The following is a 17,837-nucleotide window of genomic DNA, read 5'->3' as shown; positions in this document are numbered from 1 at the left end:
TTTGCACATTAGCATATGTAAACACAGAAGCCAGCACAGGTAAAAACGGGACATACTACAGCACAATCCTAGCATAGCAGTAATAATACTGATAGGATGTGTATACCCAGCCAATAATATAAATTGGAAAAGATAATATATACATATACAAACCCCAGAGATGAAAAGACCAGCGCACACAACTACTAAACATAGACAACTGTGTCTGTATATACACACGCCTGCCCTACCACCGTGTGTGTGTGTGTGTGTGTGTGTGTGTGTGTGTGTATATCTATCTATCTATCTATACACACACACACACACACAGTGGTTGACAAATCACCAAAAAAATCTACTCGCCACACCAAAAAAAAATCTACTCACCACCTAGTACCAAACGTGTGCTGCTTGGGCCAATATTTACTCGCCCGGGGGTTAAATCCACTCGCCCGGGGCGAGCAAATGTATAGGTTTGTCGAACACTATGTATGTATATATGTATATGTATATATGTATATGTATATGTACACACACACGATTATTTTAGCACAGAGTGCAGGGGAAGGAGATGCTTTCTAAACGTATATTAGTGATCAAAAAAATATTGATTCACAAAAACACTCCCAGCTCAAAGTCAAGATGTAATCCATTGGGGGAGAGCGTCTTTAACTCCTAAATCCAGTGGTCCTCACGCCAACTGAATTTTTTTTTTTGATTGACCTTATTGCCACCCTTCCAGTTAGGTAATGTAGATTCTATTGCCTGGCACACCAAACCGGATGGATTTTGGTTATGATGTGTCAAGAAATGATTGGAAACACTATGCGTGGCGAGTCCCTTCCGGATATTATCTATATCTCCTTCTTTGGAAGGTCCTCCCAGTCCTTCCCACATACTGCGAGCCACAGGGGCATTGCAAGATGTAGATCACATAGGGAGGAAGGCAATTAATAAATGACTATCAGATACCTCTAAAAGGTGTATATAATTGGACTTAAATATCTTCCAGTTATGCCGTACGCACAGGTTGTGCATGTGGCACAAGTGAAAAAGCCCTTAGAGATGTTAGACGAGGATGGTCTAGGCCCGAGGTAGGCAACCCAATTGCCACAAGTGGCGAATCGGCCATGAAAGTGTTGCAAATGAGTTTGCCAGCTCCCACAGTAAAATAAACGGTTTCCTGACGTCGTGTGCTGGTTTCCGCTTTCTGAAGAATGAGTCAACGAAGTGAACCAGCCTATTTTGATCTGGTTTAAGTTTAATACTGATTGGCCGGCGAAGCCGGCCAATTCAGTTAAACAGCAATTCTACTTGTTGCCAAGTAGAACAAAGAAAAACCAATCAAACAAAAATATAAGGGAACCAACAAGTGCACTGTAAAAAGTGGTCTTAAAAAAGAAGGGTTAACTCAAAAGAACCCATGATGGGGGATACCGAGCAGAGCACCCCGCCTAACGCCCACTGGGAGGCAAACTCTGAAACCGTCCCAGTGGACTCGGCGTACGTGAACTCTGCCCGAATACGGGAGTGCACCAGCGCCACGATGTTCGTTGGGACCCCCCTCTCCAAACACTGCCTCCTGGTCTTGTAAATGGCTACCTTAGCCACTGCCAGGAGCAGGTTGACTAGGAGATCCCTAGGCTTATTGTCTCGGGACACTGGGCACCCAAAAATAAAAAGACGAGGGGAAAAACCCAGCCAGAACTGCAGAAGAAGGCTCCTCAAGGTGGATAAGAGGGGCTGCAGTCTGGCGCAGCTCAGATAAATGTGGAATACGGACTCCCGCTCGCCACAGAAGGGACAGGCGGCGGGGGAGTCCGTGAAGTGTGCCAAATACTCTCCTGTGCTCAGTGCACCGTAGAGGACCCTCCAACTCAAATCCACGGCGGGACGGGGAACCAAAGCTGAATAGAGCTCTCTCCACCGGGGTCTCTCGCCCTCGTTCCCAAAAAATACCCGCCTCCAGATGGTATCTGGGCGGGTGACAAGGGCGAGGTAGTGCACTATATGGAGCACCAGAGAATACAGGACTTTCCTCGGCATGCCGCGAAAACATGCCGGGGACATATCCCCCAACCTGCTGAGGCTGGGGGAGATAGGAGCCCGAGGGGGTTGCCGTGGTTTGGGTTCTACGCAAAGATCCGGAGAGCTGAAGTTGATAGGTTGACAAGGCTCTCCGGTCTGCAAAACCCCCTCGATGAAGGTGCGTGAGTCGGGGTGGATTGCATCTTTAATCTCCCGGATCAAATGACGAGGGACACGGACAGTAAGCATACACATACGGGGCGCAAGCACCTCTGTGCTTACCCAGTCTCGCCGCTCATAGTCCAGGAGATCCCCGACTCTGGTCACTTGCGCCAGGATTAGCTGGCGGCAAATAGAGGGTGAATCCAACATCCGAGCCCCCACTGCCGGATTATACAGCAGGGGCTCAGCGAGGAAATCAACCCCCACCGCCTGTTCCTTCCTGGTCGCGGAGACCAGTTTCCAGGCCTGTAATAAGTCCCGGTAGTATGCCGGCAGCTCCGAGAGGTTTCTTCCTAAACCCTCGGGCCTGATGATAAACAGTTGCCGGTCATACCTCATACTGCGCAGCTGGCGAAAGAAACTGGTCGCCAGCTTGGCACCACTGCGGAGACGGATCCGCGAATAGGTATCTCTGCAGGTATTGGAGGCGGAAAGTGTGTAACACACACCACTCCCTGTCCACCCTCCTCCAAAGGAAGGCACGCAACTCCCGCAGAGACCCAATGCTTCCCCATCCAGAGAAAATCCATCAATCTCCTCTGGATCTTGTTGATAAATTTGGGGGGCGGACCCATGGCTATCAGCCGGTGCCATAGCTGACTGGCCACCAGCTGATTAATCACCAGGGTTCTTCCCCTAAGGGAAAGCATTATCGACAGATACACCCATGACCCCAGACGAGCAATGACCCGTTCTTCAAGATCACTGGATTTTTCTGGGGCCGGGTCCTCCGCAGCAGACAGGTAGACTCCCAGATATTTGAGAGTATCGCTCCCCCACGAGATATTACGGAACGCGGGGGCAAAGAGTCCACCTGTAAGGGACCCACCAAAATGCCGGAGCACTTGGACCAGTTGATCTGAGCAGAAGAGGCCGCGGTGTAGACCTCTTGGCACGCTTGAGCCCGCTCCAGATCATCTAGGTCCTGGGCCACGAGGAGCACGTCATCGGCATAAGCCGACAGGACTACCCGCATGCTGGGCTCCCGCAGCACCAGCCCGGTGAGCCTCCTCCTCAGTAGGCAGAGGAAGGGCTCGATGGCCAGCGCGTATAGTTGCCCAGACAGGGGACACCCCTGACGTACTCCCCGACCAAACACAAAAGGTGCCGTCAGTGACCAGTTGATCTTCACCAGACACTCTGCAGAGGCGTACAGCATCTGGACAAAGCCCACAAATTGTGGGCCGAAGCCAAACGCCCGCAGGGTCTGCATAAGGTAACGGTGATCCACTCTGTGAAACGCCTTCTCCTGATCTAGGGACAGGAAGGCGAGTGATAGACCAGTCCTCAGCGCGTAGTGCATCAGGTCCCGGACCAGAAAAATGTTGTCATGAATGCTCCGGCCCGGTACAGTATAGGACTGGTCGGGGTGAATCACCTCTGCCAGCACGGACTTGAGCCTCAGCGAAAGCGCTTTGGCTACGATCTTATAATCCGTGCTGAGCAGTGAGACCGGTCGCCAATTAGAGATCTGACGGAGATCCCCCTTCTTCGGCAGCAAAGACAGTATTGCCCGCCGACACGAAAGTGGCATCTCACCGATCTCCAGGGCTTCGGCCAGGACCTCGGTGAAATCAGGTCCCAGCATCTCCCAGAAAAACCGGAAGAACTCCACAGTCAGCCCGTCTAGCCCCGGCGCTTTTCCGCGGGACATGAGACTGAGGGCTTCAGAGAGCTCGGCCAGAGTCAAAAAGGTAACCCACCTCTAGGTATATTCCTAATCCATTGAGGATTATGCTGGCTATCCGCCATCAGATAATTGTTGGCCTGTACAAGCTTAAAATAGGTCTTAGTCTAAATGATGTTGTCTGTAAAATAAATATTTAAATCCAAAAAATTAATCTGTTGGGAATCATACATGTAAATTGGAGATGTCTATTGTTGTTGTTGATAAATGCAAAATGCATTGATTTTCCTGACTGCCAGACCAAATAAAAATCACATCATTGATGTAGCGGCGCCAGAGCACCAGGTTTGCGCCCAGGGGACAGTTATTCCAAATATAGTCTTCCTCCCACCTGCCCATAAACAGGTTGGCATAACTCGGTGCAAACCTGGTACCCATGGCAGTACCGCACATCTGAAGAAAATACTGTGAATTAAAACAAAAATAATTGTGTGTAAGAATTTGATGAATACTTTCAAATAGAACAGTCTTAAGAGCTGGCACCATATTGATGTCTGACCCTAATGAGATATGGCCTGGCAGCCCAGACCATGGTCAATGACGGTGTATAACGATGTAACATCTGCCGTGACCCAAATATAGCCAGGCCGCCATTCCACATCGCGAAGCATCTGCAACACGTATGTATGACTTAACCATAGTGACAAACGGCTGAAGATGAAAATCAATAAATTGGGACAAAGTAGAAGTGAGTGATTTGATACCAGAAATTATAGGCCTACCTCGTGGGTGCTTTAAATGTTTATGAATTTTAGGGATAAAGTAATATAAAGCAGTACGTGGAAATGAGATATTAAGATAGTCAAACTCGTCTTGAGTAATAGCCTGACTGGCCAGTCCTTTGTTTAACAAAACAGTCAACTCAGTACAGAATTGTCCGAGTGGACTGGTGCTAAAGGGGAGGTATGTGGCCGTGTCACCCAGCAATCGCATGGACTCTTGGACATAATAGTCCTTGTCCATCATCACAATACCCCCCCCCCCCCCTCTCTTAGCAGGTTTAATAACTATCGGATCATTGTTTTCTAGTTGAACCAGGGCCTTTTTCTCTTGGGTATTTAGATTATCGTGCTCAATTTTAAATGCTCTGTTTAAAATATCTAAATCCTTAGTACCCATATCTACAAAGGTACTTACTAAATGACCTTGCATGTGTTTCGGATAAAAGGTGGATTGTTTCTTGAAAACCTTGGGGCGGGAAGTGTGCGTGGTACAATCAATGGTATTAGGGTTGCTTAGAATACAATTAGCATCTCTTAGAAAATACTCCTTGAGAGGCAGTTTCCGGGCAAACTTATACATCTATCTACATAAGTTAAAGCTATTAGGCCTGCAAACGTTAAACCCTTCCCCAGTACTCTGCGCTCAACACCAGTTAATGGATATTTACTAATGTTGAAAACATTTCTGCATTTATTATTTGAATTTACAAGATTTCTTCTAGTGCCTCCTATTTTTACCCGAGTCGTTCTTTTCTTTTTTTGTATTCTGGAGTAGCAGTAAATCTATAGGGGCCTTGACTATCTCTACCCCTGGGGAAAAAAATGTTCCCTTTCCTTTCTCCACTCTAAAAAGATAAGGCTACCTTGTGTAGGTCACGCTCTCCACCTCGCTCTCTGACTATTTCTGAACCACACGGCAATGTTTTTCTTATCCTGCAGTTCTAGATCCACTCGTCTGCGGGCTGCAAAGGGGAGACTACACAAGTGCGTGAGATGTTTGGGGGGGCTTTGTTTTTTTTTGACACACAAATCTACAAATGACCTTCGTGCCTTTCCCGTGGTGGATCTGAGTTCAGTGGTCACTTGCCTGGTGGTTAGGACACCAAATATTTTAGGTCCCTAGCGGTGGGCGACCCCTCTGCTTCAGAAAATGAAAGAAAAACAGACTTCTGCTGTTCCCAAGTGCTCCGGATGGAGAGGAAGGTTTAGCGCTCGCCAAACATCTGTGTGTTTGTATGAAATGGTTCAAGGGAGACTGACATTTTTGTACGTCACATAGACAAAGGATTACACAATACACTGCGCAGGAGCGCCGTTATCGTGTGGATACCAGAGTGATACCCTAGGGCAGGGGTGCGCAAACTTCTTGAGCTGTGTCCCCCCCCCCCCGCCTGGCAGCTGCAGCATTTGAGCTCCCCTCTCCAAGGACTGCGTCAAATGATGTCACGTCACCATGTCATTTGATGCCGTGTTGCCATGGTGATGCATCGCCGAAGACCCGGCAGAGAGCAGGTAAGGGAGTTAGAAGCCTCACGCCTCCCCTGGCATTTAATTTAAGTGCCGTGGTGAAGAGGGAAGAGGGCCTCTGTAACCGCCATGCACTCCCCCAGTTTACGCACACCCCTGCCCCAGGGAGTTATGGGGGTACACGTAAGTAATCACATGCCATGTACTCGCATCTAAAATTATTTTTAAAAACACTGCATAATTTAATTGCAAACTTTATTTCACAACTTAAAAATCACTTATTTTACAACTAATCTTCCTGAGATGGATATTTGTGAATCGGGACCAGTGTGCTGCTGATGAGTATTAAGTATTACAAACAATTGACATTTATTACATTGAGATGCAGCTTTAAGAAGCAACAGTGGGGTGAAAAAAAAAACTAATCTTAAATCACTAACAATCCCAAAATGTGCAGATTATATACTGAGCAAAAAAATAAGAAATGTATACAAATTTATTAACATGTATTGGACTCAACTATACAAACAAATGAACCTGTTTTACAGCCCAGAGGGCAGCGAAAGGATGTGACACGTATGCACATATCTACATTCGGGAATACACAATGCTTCTACTGTCACCGGGCCTCGAAGGAAGCGATTGGTTTCCCTCAATCTCTAGGTAACCACTCTGCTGAGAGGATGAACGGGTAGCAGATAAGGCAATGCAGTGACACTCTGTAGCAGTAATTACAGGTAGGAAAGATTAAAAGCATCTTTATAACAGATTTTTAAAAAATTATAATGCCGTGTGACAGCAAACTTCATTCAAACTAAGGTGGTGTTTCCCAACTCCAGTCCTTGGGGAACCCCAACAGGTCAGGTCTTAAGGATATCCCTGCTTCAGCACAGGTGGGTCAATCAGCGGCTCAGTCATTTTGACTGAGCCACCTGTGCTGGAGCAGGGATATCCTTAAGACCTGACCTGTTGGGGTTCCCTGAGGACTGGAGTGGGGAAACACTGAACTAAGGTGATATCACTAGAGTGCAGAACAGTGGAAGATCAGAGAGTTGCATAATTTATATGAAATGTGCCTGAGTCATAACCAACCACACAGAGTTGGTGACTTGTCGGGCGTGGGGGGGGGGGGGGGGGGGGGGGCGGATGGGAGATGGGGGGGGGAGGTGGCGGGGGGGGAAAGAAGAGAGAAAACAAAGTGAAGTGTGGTGAGACTTTCTGCTTCCGCACATCCTATACTATGCATTCGCTATTGCACACTCATTCCAAATGTAATTCCACAGAGAGCGGAATCGCACGACAATGCCACATTGTGTCTGAACATGTGAAGATCTCTCACTGGATATTTATAAAGGTGCAGAAGCCTGTATTATGGATACAACTGAATGATTAATACACAAAGTGAATGATTGCGCCACAATGTAAGTTCAGTTTAATGCATTAGGCTGCGTCCGCGCGCTGAGCGAACAACCTGCCTTAAGGCAGTGTGCGCGAACATGCAGCGGGCGGAGGCAGGAGGGGGCGCGCGATAGGGTGGTCACGTGAGCGGTTCGCTCAATGAGGGCAAACCAGCTCCGTGACGTCATTGGTACGCCCATGGACAGCGCGCGTACCCTGGCTAGGGAAAGCACCTGCTTTCCCTCCGCCTCCGCACGGGAGAAATGTCTATGGACGCAGCCTTAGTTGTAACGTTCACTAGTGACCATTCTGCAGGCCTGCAGTTTTATTTTGGGGTGGGGGGGGGAGACACATTTAACAGTGTCTCCAATTTAGACCCAAAAAGTTCCAACCCCAAATAAGCAGAAATAAACACCACTTCATTACTGGTTTGGACCAACCGGTGGAATTAAAGATGCTGGAGGTATGAGTCCTGAGTTGTGAAGCCGTTCTAACGGGTGCTATACACCCAACAATTTATTTCACATTTATTAAGATTTCTGCAAGATGTAAAAATAAATTTGAATCGTCGATGAAGCACGACTGCACCTCTAACCCTCTTTTCCCCAAATAAGCCATTAATATGGGGGAGGCATCCAGAGCAAAGAAAGAGAACCGTCAAAGGAAGGCCAGTTTTTTTCAAGATGGCTCAGAGTTTATACAATCTGGAGGCTTTCGCTTCTTTAGTGATCACTAAACGAAACTCCCGGGCCAGGAAACCACCGTCAGCGTGACCCTGTTCTTCTGTTCTTTCAGCATAGGGATCAGCTCCGCGTTACTCATTCCCATCGCAGACACACCGTTCACTGCAACTATCTCATCTCCGCACCTGAGCAGGGAGAGCAAAATATCAGGACCAAAAGGCTCTATGAAAGTCCCAGTTCCACTTAAAGTCAAGGTGGAATAGCCACGAGTGTACGTGCATGTCTTCCACAGGTCCACAAACCTGCTTCTTCCACCCCTTTGTCACGTCATTGTGCATCTTAACTAAGGATTGTGGGTAGTGGCATGCAAATAAACACCCAGTGGGCATGTCCCATACCTTCCCGTCTACTACATTGTGAGAATTCCCTAGAGCTGCTGCATTGCACACCCTTTCCAGCTACCCCTGGGGCATAAAAGTGCAGAATCAGGGGACCCGTTTAATAAAGTGCAGGTCATTTCTGAAATAAAAATATTTATGTAACACAAAGAGGGCCTGGAGCGTAACCCCGTCAATGCTGGAAGAGAATCAACATAATACTCTGCACGCGGAAGTAACGCTCCAGGGCTTCTGTGCCTTTGGCAAACTACAGAAGAAAATCTCCTTTATAGAGGAGCCGTCCAATGTATTCAAGAGTCATTATGAACTGCACCTACTTTAATCTTCCATCGAAGAAAGCTGGGGTGGCAGGTACAATGGTCTTAATGAAGAAGGGTTGGTAGCCTTTGGCCTCCTCAAAGCCTCCAACGATACTGAACCCCCAACTTTCCGCGTTACTCTTCCGCAAGGCGATGTCTCGGCACCAGTGCAGACAGCTGGCGGGAGAGACGGGATAACAGGTTATGTGCATTCCATCATCATCGTCATCATCAAGTTACAAGGGGCCAACTAAAAATATCCCCCTCCCCAAACAAACAAAGCATTAAGAGACCCCAGCTCACAGGAGCTTACACTCTAAAACAGGAAGAGAAAGTGACGAGGTGAGAAGGCACCAAGAATGGGTGCTCAGTGTGGACGTCACATCTGGGAGACTCTGGATCAAGAGGCCGAAGTTATATTACAAGGAAGGAAACAAAAAGAGGAACGTTCATCTAATTGGTAAAACACCGTTCAAACCCCCAATATATCCAGCAGGGAGCACAGAAGCAGGAAAAGGAAGATACCCCCTGTGCCAGGCGAAGAACCAGAGCGCAGCCAGGCACTCCGATTTTCTGATTTAAATCAAGAAAGAATATCCCAATATCGGGAGAGAAGGTGAATTTTGGGCAAAGCAGATGTTAATTTAGTTATAAAGAGAAACAAATCTCACTGAAAGCGCTGGGGTTTTAGGTTCCACTGGTGCAGAAGGGTTTTTGCCCCAGTTTTGTTTTTTGCCCCAGTTTTGGAGGACATTGCTATTTATCAAATGACCTTCTCCCAATGTAGCAAAGAACAGCGGCTTCTGCGTTGCCAAATACGGGAGTAAGCGCTTTCAGTAACAGTGGGGTAGTAATTCTCTCTACATGCAAGCAGAACACATTGTATCTGATAATGTTATAACGTGCACCCCTTTATATCCAGGTGCAGAGTGAGAGACACATGCGCTGGCGCACGAGATCGTACCCGCCATTCTTAACGCCCAAATGATCTTTGCGTTTGTGAGCAGACATCTGGACATCATTTTATTAGTACATTTTGTTTTGAAACTACTACACCAGGGGCGACCAACCCCAGTCCTCAAGGACCAACAGGGCAGGTCCTAAGGGTATCCCTGCTTCAGCACAGGTGGTGCAGTCACAGACTGAGCCACTGATTGAGCCACCAGTGCTGAAGTAGGGATATCCTTAAAACCTGCCCTGTTTGGGGCTCGAGGACTGGAGCTGGCCACCCCTGTGCTGCACATGCTGGCTGAATACGGAGGGATGTACTCTGGAAGAAAAGCTGACGGAAGCCCGGCTCCCTCATCGCCTTCCTTGTCGGAGGGGTGTACATTACTGGCCTCTCTGGCAGTGAAGGGGTTTAGGTGAAAGGGATATGTCACGGCCCCTCCTTCAGCTCAGCTTCATTCCCTGGCTGTGCCACAAAAGGAACACTGAGCTTATCACAGACACATTGTGTCAGCCCCACCCTGCTTTGCACACAAGAGCAGCCCGGCGTGTGTGTGTCTGTGTGTGTCTGTGTGTGTCTGTGTGTGTCTGTGTGTGTCTGTATTTATATATATCGCCATTAGTGTACATAGCGTGTCACAGCAGTAATACACGTGACAATCATATAAATAACAAATAATACAAATAACAGATTATGGGAATAAGCGCTTCAGACATAAAAGTAACATTTAGGAAGAGGAGTTACCCACAGTAGCATTCACGCGTGTAATAGACACAAAGGAAGAGTCAAGGAAAAGAATGTCACAACGTCACATACCTGGGAAGAGCGAGCCAGGTGACCCAGAGAGGTGACCAGACTCCGCCCGGGTCTCTCGGGACTTCCGCGGCCCCCTCAGCGGCCTCCGACGCGACCTCCAGGACTTTCAGTACAACCGTGTGAGAAGCTGCATTGGACTTGAGAGCAGACACGGCCTCCAAGTAACTGAGAGAGGTCAGGTCCGCCCCATTAATGCTCAGGAGCACGTCCCCTATACAGAGGGAAAAGCTCCGTTATACACAGTGTCTCTGTCAATTAGTTACCCAGATTGTCGGGATAATAGCACTAAAATAGTCGGGATAATGTGCAGAAAGTGGATTTTATTAGACGTGGACACGACTCCCGGAGCTGAACCAGGCTAGTTATAGGACTGATGGGCCCTGGGTCTTATTAATTAATTACAATGGTCGTCGTTAACACATGGGTTTATTCGTAATCTCTAGTTTCTGAGGTCACCAGGGTAACCTTTAGACTGCTCGGGGGAGATCTCCATTTTAACCTCCCGGACATTTAATATTTTGACCGCTACTGAGAACAAAAGAATCCGATTCTAAAAACAGCGCAGGAGAGAAACGGTGTGAACAGTTTATAATGCATTTATCCCATAAGAACAGAAATAGAGTGCAAGCTCCTCGGGGCAGGGATTTCCCTTCCTGGTGTCTGATTTTGTTTTTCTTGCATTTATTGTTTTATAATTCCTGGTACTGTATTGTCTCTTTTGTACAGCGCAGAATATACTGCGTGCGCTATATAAATAAAGATATATATTATTTTATCCCATAAGAAAAAGAAAGAAGGAGAGGATATTATGTGGAAGTAGGGGTTACCTCTCCTGATTCTGCCGTCCCGGTACAGACACCCCACAGGCTGGACGCTGGACACATACACAGGAAGCTTGTTTTTATTATCTCTTCCCCCTCCGATGGTGATTCCCAGAGACTCTCGCAGCTCCTTCTTCACACTGACCGTCTTCTCCAGCCCGGAGAGCCCCTGAGGCAGGTCCTGCAAGGAGATGGAACGGATCACAGCTCCACTAGGCCTCACTTACTGGGATCGGGGCCCTCACCTTGCTGGGAACCAGGCCTCACCTCGCTGGGACCGGGGCCCTCACCTTGCTGGGAACCAGGCCTCATTTACTGGGACCGGGGCCCTCACCTTGCTGGGAACCAGGCATCATTTACTGGGACCGGGGCCCTCACCTTGCTGGGAACCAGGCATCATTTACTGGGACCGGGGCCCTCACCTTGCTGGGAACCAGGCCTCATTTACTGGGACCGGGGCCCTCACCTTGCTGGGAACCAGGCCTCATTTACTGGGACCGGGGCCCTCACATTGCTGGGAACCAGGCCTCACCTCGCTGGGACCGGGACCCTCACCTTGCTGGGAACCAGGCCTCATTTACTGGGACCGGGGCCCTCACCTTGCTGGGAACCAGGCCTCATTTACTGGGACCGGGGCCCTCACCTTGCTGGGAACCAGGCCTCACTTACTGGGACCGGGGCCCTCACCTTGCTGGGAACCAGGCCTCATTTACTGGGACCCAGGCCTCACTTACTGGGACCGGGGCCCTCACCTTGCTGGGAACCACGCCTCATTTACTGGGACCGGGGCCCTCACCTTGCTGGGAACCAGGCCTCATTTACTGGGACCGGGGCCCTCACCTTGCTGGGAACCAGGCCTCATTTACTGGGACCCAGGCCTCACCTCGCTAGGAACCAGGCCTCACTTACTGGGACCGGGGCCCTCACCTTGCTGGGAACCAGGCCTCATTTACTGGGACCGGGGCCCTCACCTTGCTGGGAACCAGGCCTCATTTACTGGGACCGGGGCCCTCACCTTGCTGGGAACCAGGCCTCATTTACTGGGACCGGAGCCCTCACCTTGCTGGGAACCAGGCCTCATTTACTGGGACCCAGGCCTCACCTCGCTGGGAACCAGGCCTCATTTACTGGGACCCAGGCCTCACCTCGCTGGGAACCAGGCCTCACTTACTGGGATCGGGGCCCTCACCTTGCTGGGAACCAGGCCTCATTTACTGGGACCGGGGCCCTCACCTTGCTGGGAACCAGGCCTCATTTACTGGGACCGGGGCCCTCACCTCGCTGGGAACCAGGCCTCATTTACTGGGACCGGGGCCCTCACCTTGCTGGGAACCAGGCCTCACCTCGCTGGGAACCAGGCCTCATTTACTGGGACCGGGGCCCTCACCTTGCTGGGAACCAGGCCTCATTTACTGGGACCGGGGCCCTCACCTTGCTGGGAACCAGGCTTCACCTCGCTGGGAACCAGGCCTCATTTACTGGGACCGGGGCCCTCACCTTGCTGGGAACCAGGCTTCACCTCGCTGGGAACCAGGCCTCATTTACTGGGACCGGGGCCCTCACCTCGCTGGGAATCAGGCCTCACTTACTGGGACCGGTACCCTCGCTGGGAACCGGGGGCCCCTCACCTCGCTGGGAACCGGGGGCCCCTCACCTCGCTGGGAACCGGGGGCCCCTCGCCGGGAACCGGGGGCCCCTCACCTCGCCGGGAACCGGGGGCCCCTCACCTCGCCAGGAACCAGGGGCCCTCACCTCGCCGGGAACCGGGGGCCCTCACCTCGCCGGGAACCGGGGGCGCTCGCCGGGAACCGGGGCCCTCACTCGCCAGGAACCGGGGGCCCTCACCTCGCCTGAAACCGGTGGCCCTCACCTCGCCGGGAACCGGGGGCCCTCACCTCGCCGGGAACCGGGGGACCTCGCCGGGAACCGGGGCCCTCACTCGCCAGGAACCGGGGGCCCTTACCTCGCCTAAAACCGGGGGCCCTCACCTCGCCGGGAACCGGGGGCCCTCACCTCGCTGGGAACCCGGGGCCCTCACCTCACTGGGAACCCGGGGCCCTCACCTCGGGCCCTCGCCAGGAACCAGGGGCCCTCACCTTGCTGGGAAGCAGGCCTCATTTACTGGGACCGGGGCCCTCACCTTGCTGGGAACCAGGCCTCATTTACTGGGACCGGGGCCCTCACCTCGCTGGGAACCAGGCCTCACCTCGCTGGGAATCAGGCCTCACTTACTGGGACCGGTACCCTCGCTGGGAACCGGGGGCCCCTCACCTCGCTGGGAACCGGGGGCCCCTCACCTCGCTGGGAACCGGGGGCCCCTCACCTCGCCGGGAACCCCTCACCTCGCCGGGAACCGGGGCCCTCACTCGCCAGGAACCGGGGGCCCTCACCTCGCCGGGAACCGGGGGCCCTCACCTCGCCGGGAACCGGGGGCCCTCACCTCGCTGGGAACCCGGGGCCCTCACCTCACTGGGAACCCGGGGCCCTCACCTCGGGCCCTCGCCAGGAACCGGGGGCCCTCACCTCGCTGGGAACTCGGGGCCCTCACCTCGGGCCCTCGCCAGGAACCGGGGGCCCTCACCTCGCTGGGAACCGGGGGCCCTCACCTCGCTGGGAACCGGGGGCCCTCACCTCGCTGGGAACCGGGGGCCCTCACCTCGCCGGGAACCGGGGGCCCTCACCTCGCTGGGAACCGGGGGCCCTCACCTCGCCGGGAACCGGGGGCCCTCACCTCGCTGGGAACCAGGCCTCACTCACTGGTGCCGATAAGGCAGGTACCGCTGTGAATCCAACATGGACTTCTAAAAACCTCTATAACCTGACAGGGCTTGCCGGCTCTATACTTTCTGAAACCAGCACTTGCTGTATCTGTGCAGCCGTTGGGGAAATGACTGTTTCAGACAGGTTTACCGGATACAAGCTCACACACACGCTGTGTTTATTTTCAGGTACACACCTATAATCTGAATATTTGCAGTTTAAACACTGTCATGTTTCTGTGACCAGAGCAGACGTGGGTAACAGTGGGACGTGGGTAACAGTTGGACGTGGGTAACAGTGAGACGTGGGTAACAGTGGGACGTGGGTAACAGTGGGACGTGGGTAACAGTGGGACGTGGGTAACAGTGGGACGTGGGTAACAGTGGGACGTGGGTAACAGTGGGACGTGGGTAACAGTGAGACGTGGGTAACAGTGAGACATGGATAATTCAGACGTGGGTGCATCAGAGTTTATATATTTTTTTTATCTTCCATAACGAATTGCGTCAGAAATCCTCACTGAAAATGAGCGTTTCTGCTGCAGAACTCACTAAATCTTATTAATGTTAAGTCCTGTTCGTCTCGAGATTCTGCCGCCCTAAACCCTCTAATATGCGGGGATTTATGCATCTTACATGTATTATTGGAACCCTACAAGCCTCCAATGGACTAAAAGATTGAAATCAATCATCCCAAATCTTAGCAAATACCAATATTCCCCCAAAACACAGACCAAGAGCTCTGTGTCCTGCTACCTTAGAACAGGGGTTCTCAACGTCCTCAAGCCCCCCCCCCCCCCAACAGGTCAGGTTTTCAGGTTAGCCTAGCTTCAGCACTGGTGGCTCAATCAGAGGCTCAGTCAAAGACTGTGCTTCTGATTGAGCTACTTGTGCTGATGCAGGGACTGATTGAGCCACATGTTCTTGAAAACCTGACCTGTTGGGGGGGGGGCGGCTGAACACTGGAATTGAGTACCCCAGTGCCTGTTGGGGGGGGGGGGGAGGGTTTGCGTGGCTATTAAGGGATCGGCCGTGTAATTGGCTGGATCGGGGTGGTGTGTAACTTGCCAGCCTTTCCCTCCAAGCCCGAAGGCGAAACTCCATGCTGATTGGTTACAGAATGGTCATGTGACCATTCTCAGCGCCTGGAAATTAAATTTCCGATGGCGAGCGTGGCCATACACATTTCATATTATTGAAGTGAGCGCTCCGAGCGGCATGTGCTCTCAGCAGCAGCGTGGCCGCAGCCTTAGACAAGAACTACAACTTCCAGCATGCATTGCAAGAGTAAGCAGGGGATCCCTGTGAATATCAGATAATGAACAGGTGTCTCTGTGTCTAGCAGCATTACCTTCAGGTACGTGGATTTCCTTCTGCATGGCCTCAGACTTGGTCTTTTCCGTGGATGGACGGGGCTCCCTCCGTTGCTGCCGCCGCTGCTGCTGCTGCTAGATGAGGCTCCCTCTTCAATGACCTCCATGGGCTGCGCTGTGCTCTGCCGGAGGACGACCACATTCACCCGGGCCTCACTGGACTGAGAACAAAGTACAGAACATGCTACTGAGCAGAGTTATCCCAATAACACAGTCAGTCTATCTGTGTCTGCGTCGCAAACACCACAACCCCCAGAGCGGAGGGAAATCACCCCCACTCCTCAAATCCTACAATGTACTGCACTGTAGAGTGACACGGAGTATCTGCCAGTAAGCTCTTACACTCCTCTTCAATATACTGTGAAGTCATCTTCACCTTGTTCAACAGAATGGAGCTGAAATTTCGCATAGTTACATAGTTATGTAGTTACATCATTACATAGTTACATCATTATATAGTTACAATGTTACATCGTTACATAGCAGATGAATTTTAAAAAAGACATCCGTCCATCAAGTTCAGCCTATGTTAAATTTAGACGAGATAAACTTATCCTATATCCGTACTTACAGGATATTGATCCAGAGGAAGCAAACAAAAACCCCAGAGTCATATCATCCAATGATATCTCATAAGGGGAAAATAAATTCCTTCCTGACTCCAAGAATTGGTAATCAGATTACTCCCTGGATCAGCATCCTTCCCATGTTTACTTATTTGGTATATCCCTGTATACCTTTCCTATCTAAAAAGAGGTCCAACTTTTTTTTTAAGATATCTATTGTATCTGCCATCACAGTCTCCATGGGTGATGAATCCCACACTGTAACTGCCCTTACTGTAAGGAACCCTTTCCTTTGTTGCTGGTGAAATTTCCTTTCCTCCAACCTTAAGGGATGGCCCCGAGTCCTTTGTACTGCCCGTGGGATGAATAGTTTTTTTGAAAGCTCCTTGTATTGTCCCCGAATATATTTGTATATAGTTATCATATCCCCTCTTAGACTTATTTTCTAATGTAAATAAATCTAATTTAGCTAGCCTCTCCTCATAAGTTAGATTGTCCATCCCCTTTATTAATTTGGTGGCTCTTCTCTGCACTCTCTCTAGTTCCATAATGTCTTTTCTAAGGAGTGGTGCCCAAAATTGTATTCCATATTCAAGGTGTGGTCTTACTAATGCTTAAATCTGCCCAAACAAGACGCTGGCCGGCTTTGTGCACATAACTCTTGAAAAAGAGACCTCTGAGGTTTGGAAACCTCGGCGCCCTATCATTTTATTTAAAAAGAACTCTAATGTTGGTGCACTAAAAGGTATCACAACCTGTCGCCAGGATGCTGCTGTTCTCCAGGGCTGATACCAGCACTAGAACTCTAAGCTATGACCCCCTCCTCAAACACACATCCAACGCCAAAATAAAATAGTATGTGAAGTGTTTGGAAGTTGAGCCCCACCAGAACCTCGCGGTGCTAAGCCGGCACCATGCAGCCCATTTGAATGCTGTACGATGCCGTAGCACGGTATCATTAACCTGGGACGTTGCCGGGTATGTCCTTTGGTAATACAGAGCCGTCGTTACCTGGATGATCTGCGCTGCAGTTTCAGGGGTCCCCTGCCTCAGGTCCTGCCCGTTGATGGACAGAACCTTATCATTACACCTCAGCTTCCCGTCCTTCGCAGCAAGACCCCCGTCTAACAGATCCAGAACAAAGACCCCGACCTCGTCCGTCTTCCGGACCAGCTTGATGCCCAGCGGTTCCAGCCGGTCCCTCTTGAGCAGGGCGACGTGGATGACCTCCTTGCTGGGACTGGCTGCGGCGGTGCCCTCTGCCCGCGGAGCCCTCTGAGAGAAGCCTTTCTCCTGGAGGACGGTGAGGTGCAGGACGGCGCACGGCTGGCGCAGCAGAGCGATGGCCTGGCTGTGGGACACGCTGCCGGTGTTAACGCCATTCACCTGGGAAACGAGAGCAGGGAAATGGGGTGAGTCAGGGCGAACTCTTTCACTGCCAGAGAGCTGCGCAGTATACTGCAGAACAACGATTTTATATCTGTGCATTAATAAAATAAACTTATTTTGTGTGTGTGTGCATGTATATCTTTATTTATATGGCACTATTAATGTACATAGCGCTTCACAGCAGTGATACATGTGACCTAATAATATAAATAACAAATAATACAAATAACAGATGATGGGAAGAAGCACTTCAGACTTAAAAGTAATATTAGGAAAAGGAG

The 17,837-nt window shown here is 50.6% G+C and overlaps 1 protein-coding gene across 3 annotated transcripts in view; it reads right to left on the bottom strand.

Moving 5' to 3' along the window:
• Nucleotides 1-6,343: 6,343 nt before the first annotated feature.
• The window catches only part of LOC142467608 (ligand of Numb protein X 2-like), a 52,045-nt gene continuing 40,551 nt past the window's right edge, over nt 6,344-17,837 (bottom strand). For all 3 annotated transcript variants that reach the window (XM_075573527.1, XM_075573525.1, XM_075573526.1), the window contains 6 exons: nt 17,179-17,553; nt 15,580-15,762; nt 11,476-11,650; nt 10,649-10,859; nt 8,902-9,060; nt 6,344-8,371 (listed from right to left, as the gene is read on the bottom strand). In XM_075573527.1, coding sequence (XP_075429642.1) covers nt 8,236-8,371; nt 8,902-9,060; nt 10,649-10,859; nt 11,476-11,650; nt 15,580-15,762; nt 17,179-17,553 — 1,239 coding nt within the window. In that variant the 3' untranslated portion in view covers nt 6,344-8,235. The remainder of the gene's footprint in view (nt 8,372-8,901; nt 9,061-10,648; nt 10,860-11,475; nt 11,651-15,579; nt 15,763-17,178; nt 17,554-17,837) is intronic.

The sequence above is a fragment of the Ascaphus truei genome, chromosome 16, assembly GCF_040206685.1.
Source record: "Ascaphus truei isolate aAscTru1 chromosome 16, aAscTru1.hap1, whole genome shotgun sequence".
Taxonomy (NCBI): Eukaryota; Metazoa; Chordata; class Amphibia; order Anura; family Ascaphidae; genus Ascaphus; species Ascaphus truei.
The sequence above is the reverse complement of the archived record's forward strand: the minus strand, read 5'-3'. Positions and strand labels throughout refer to the sequence as shown.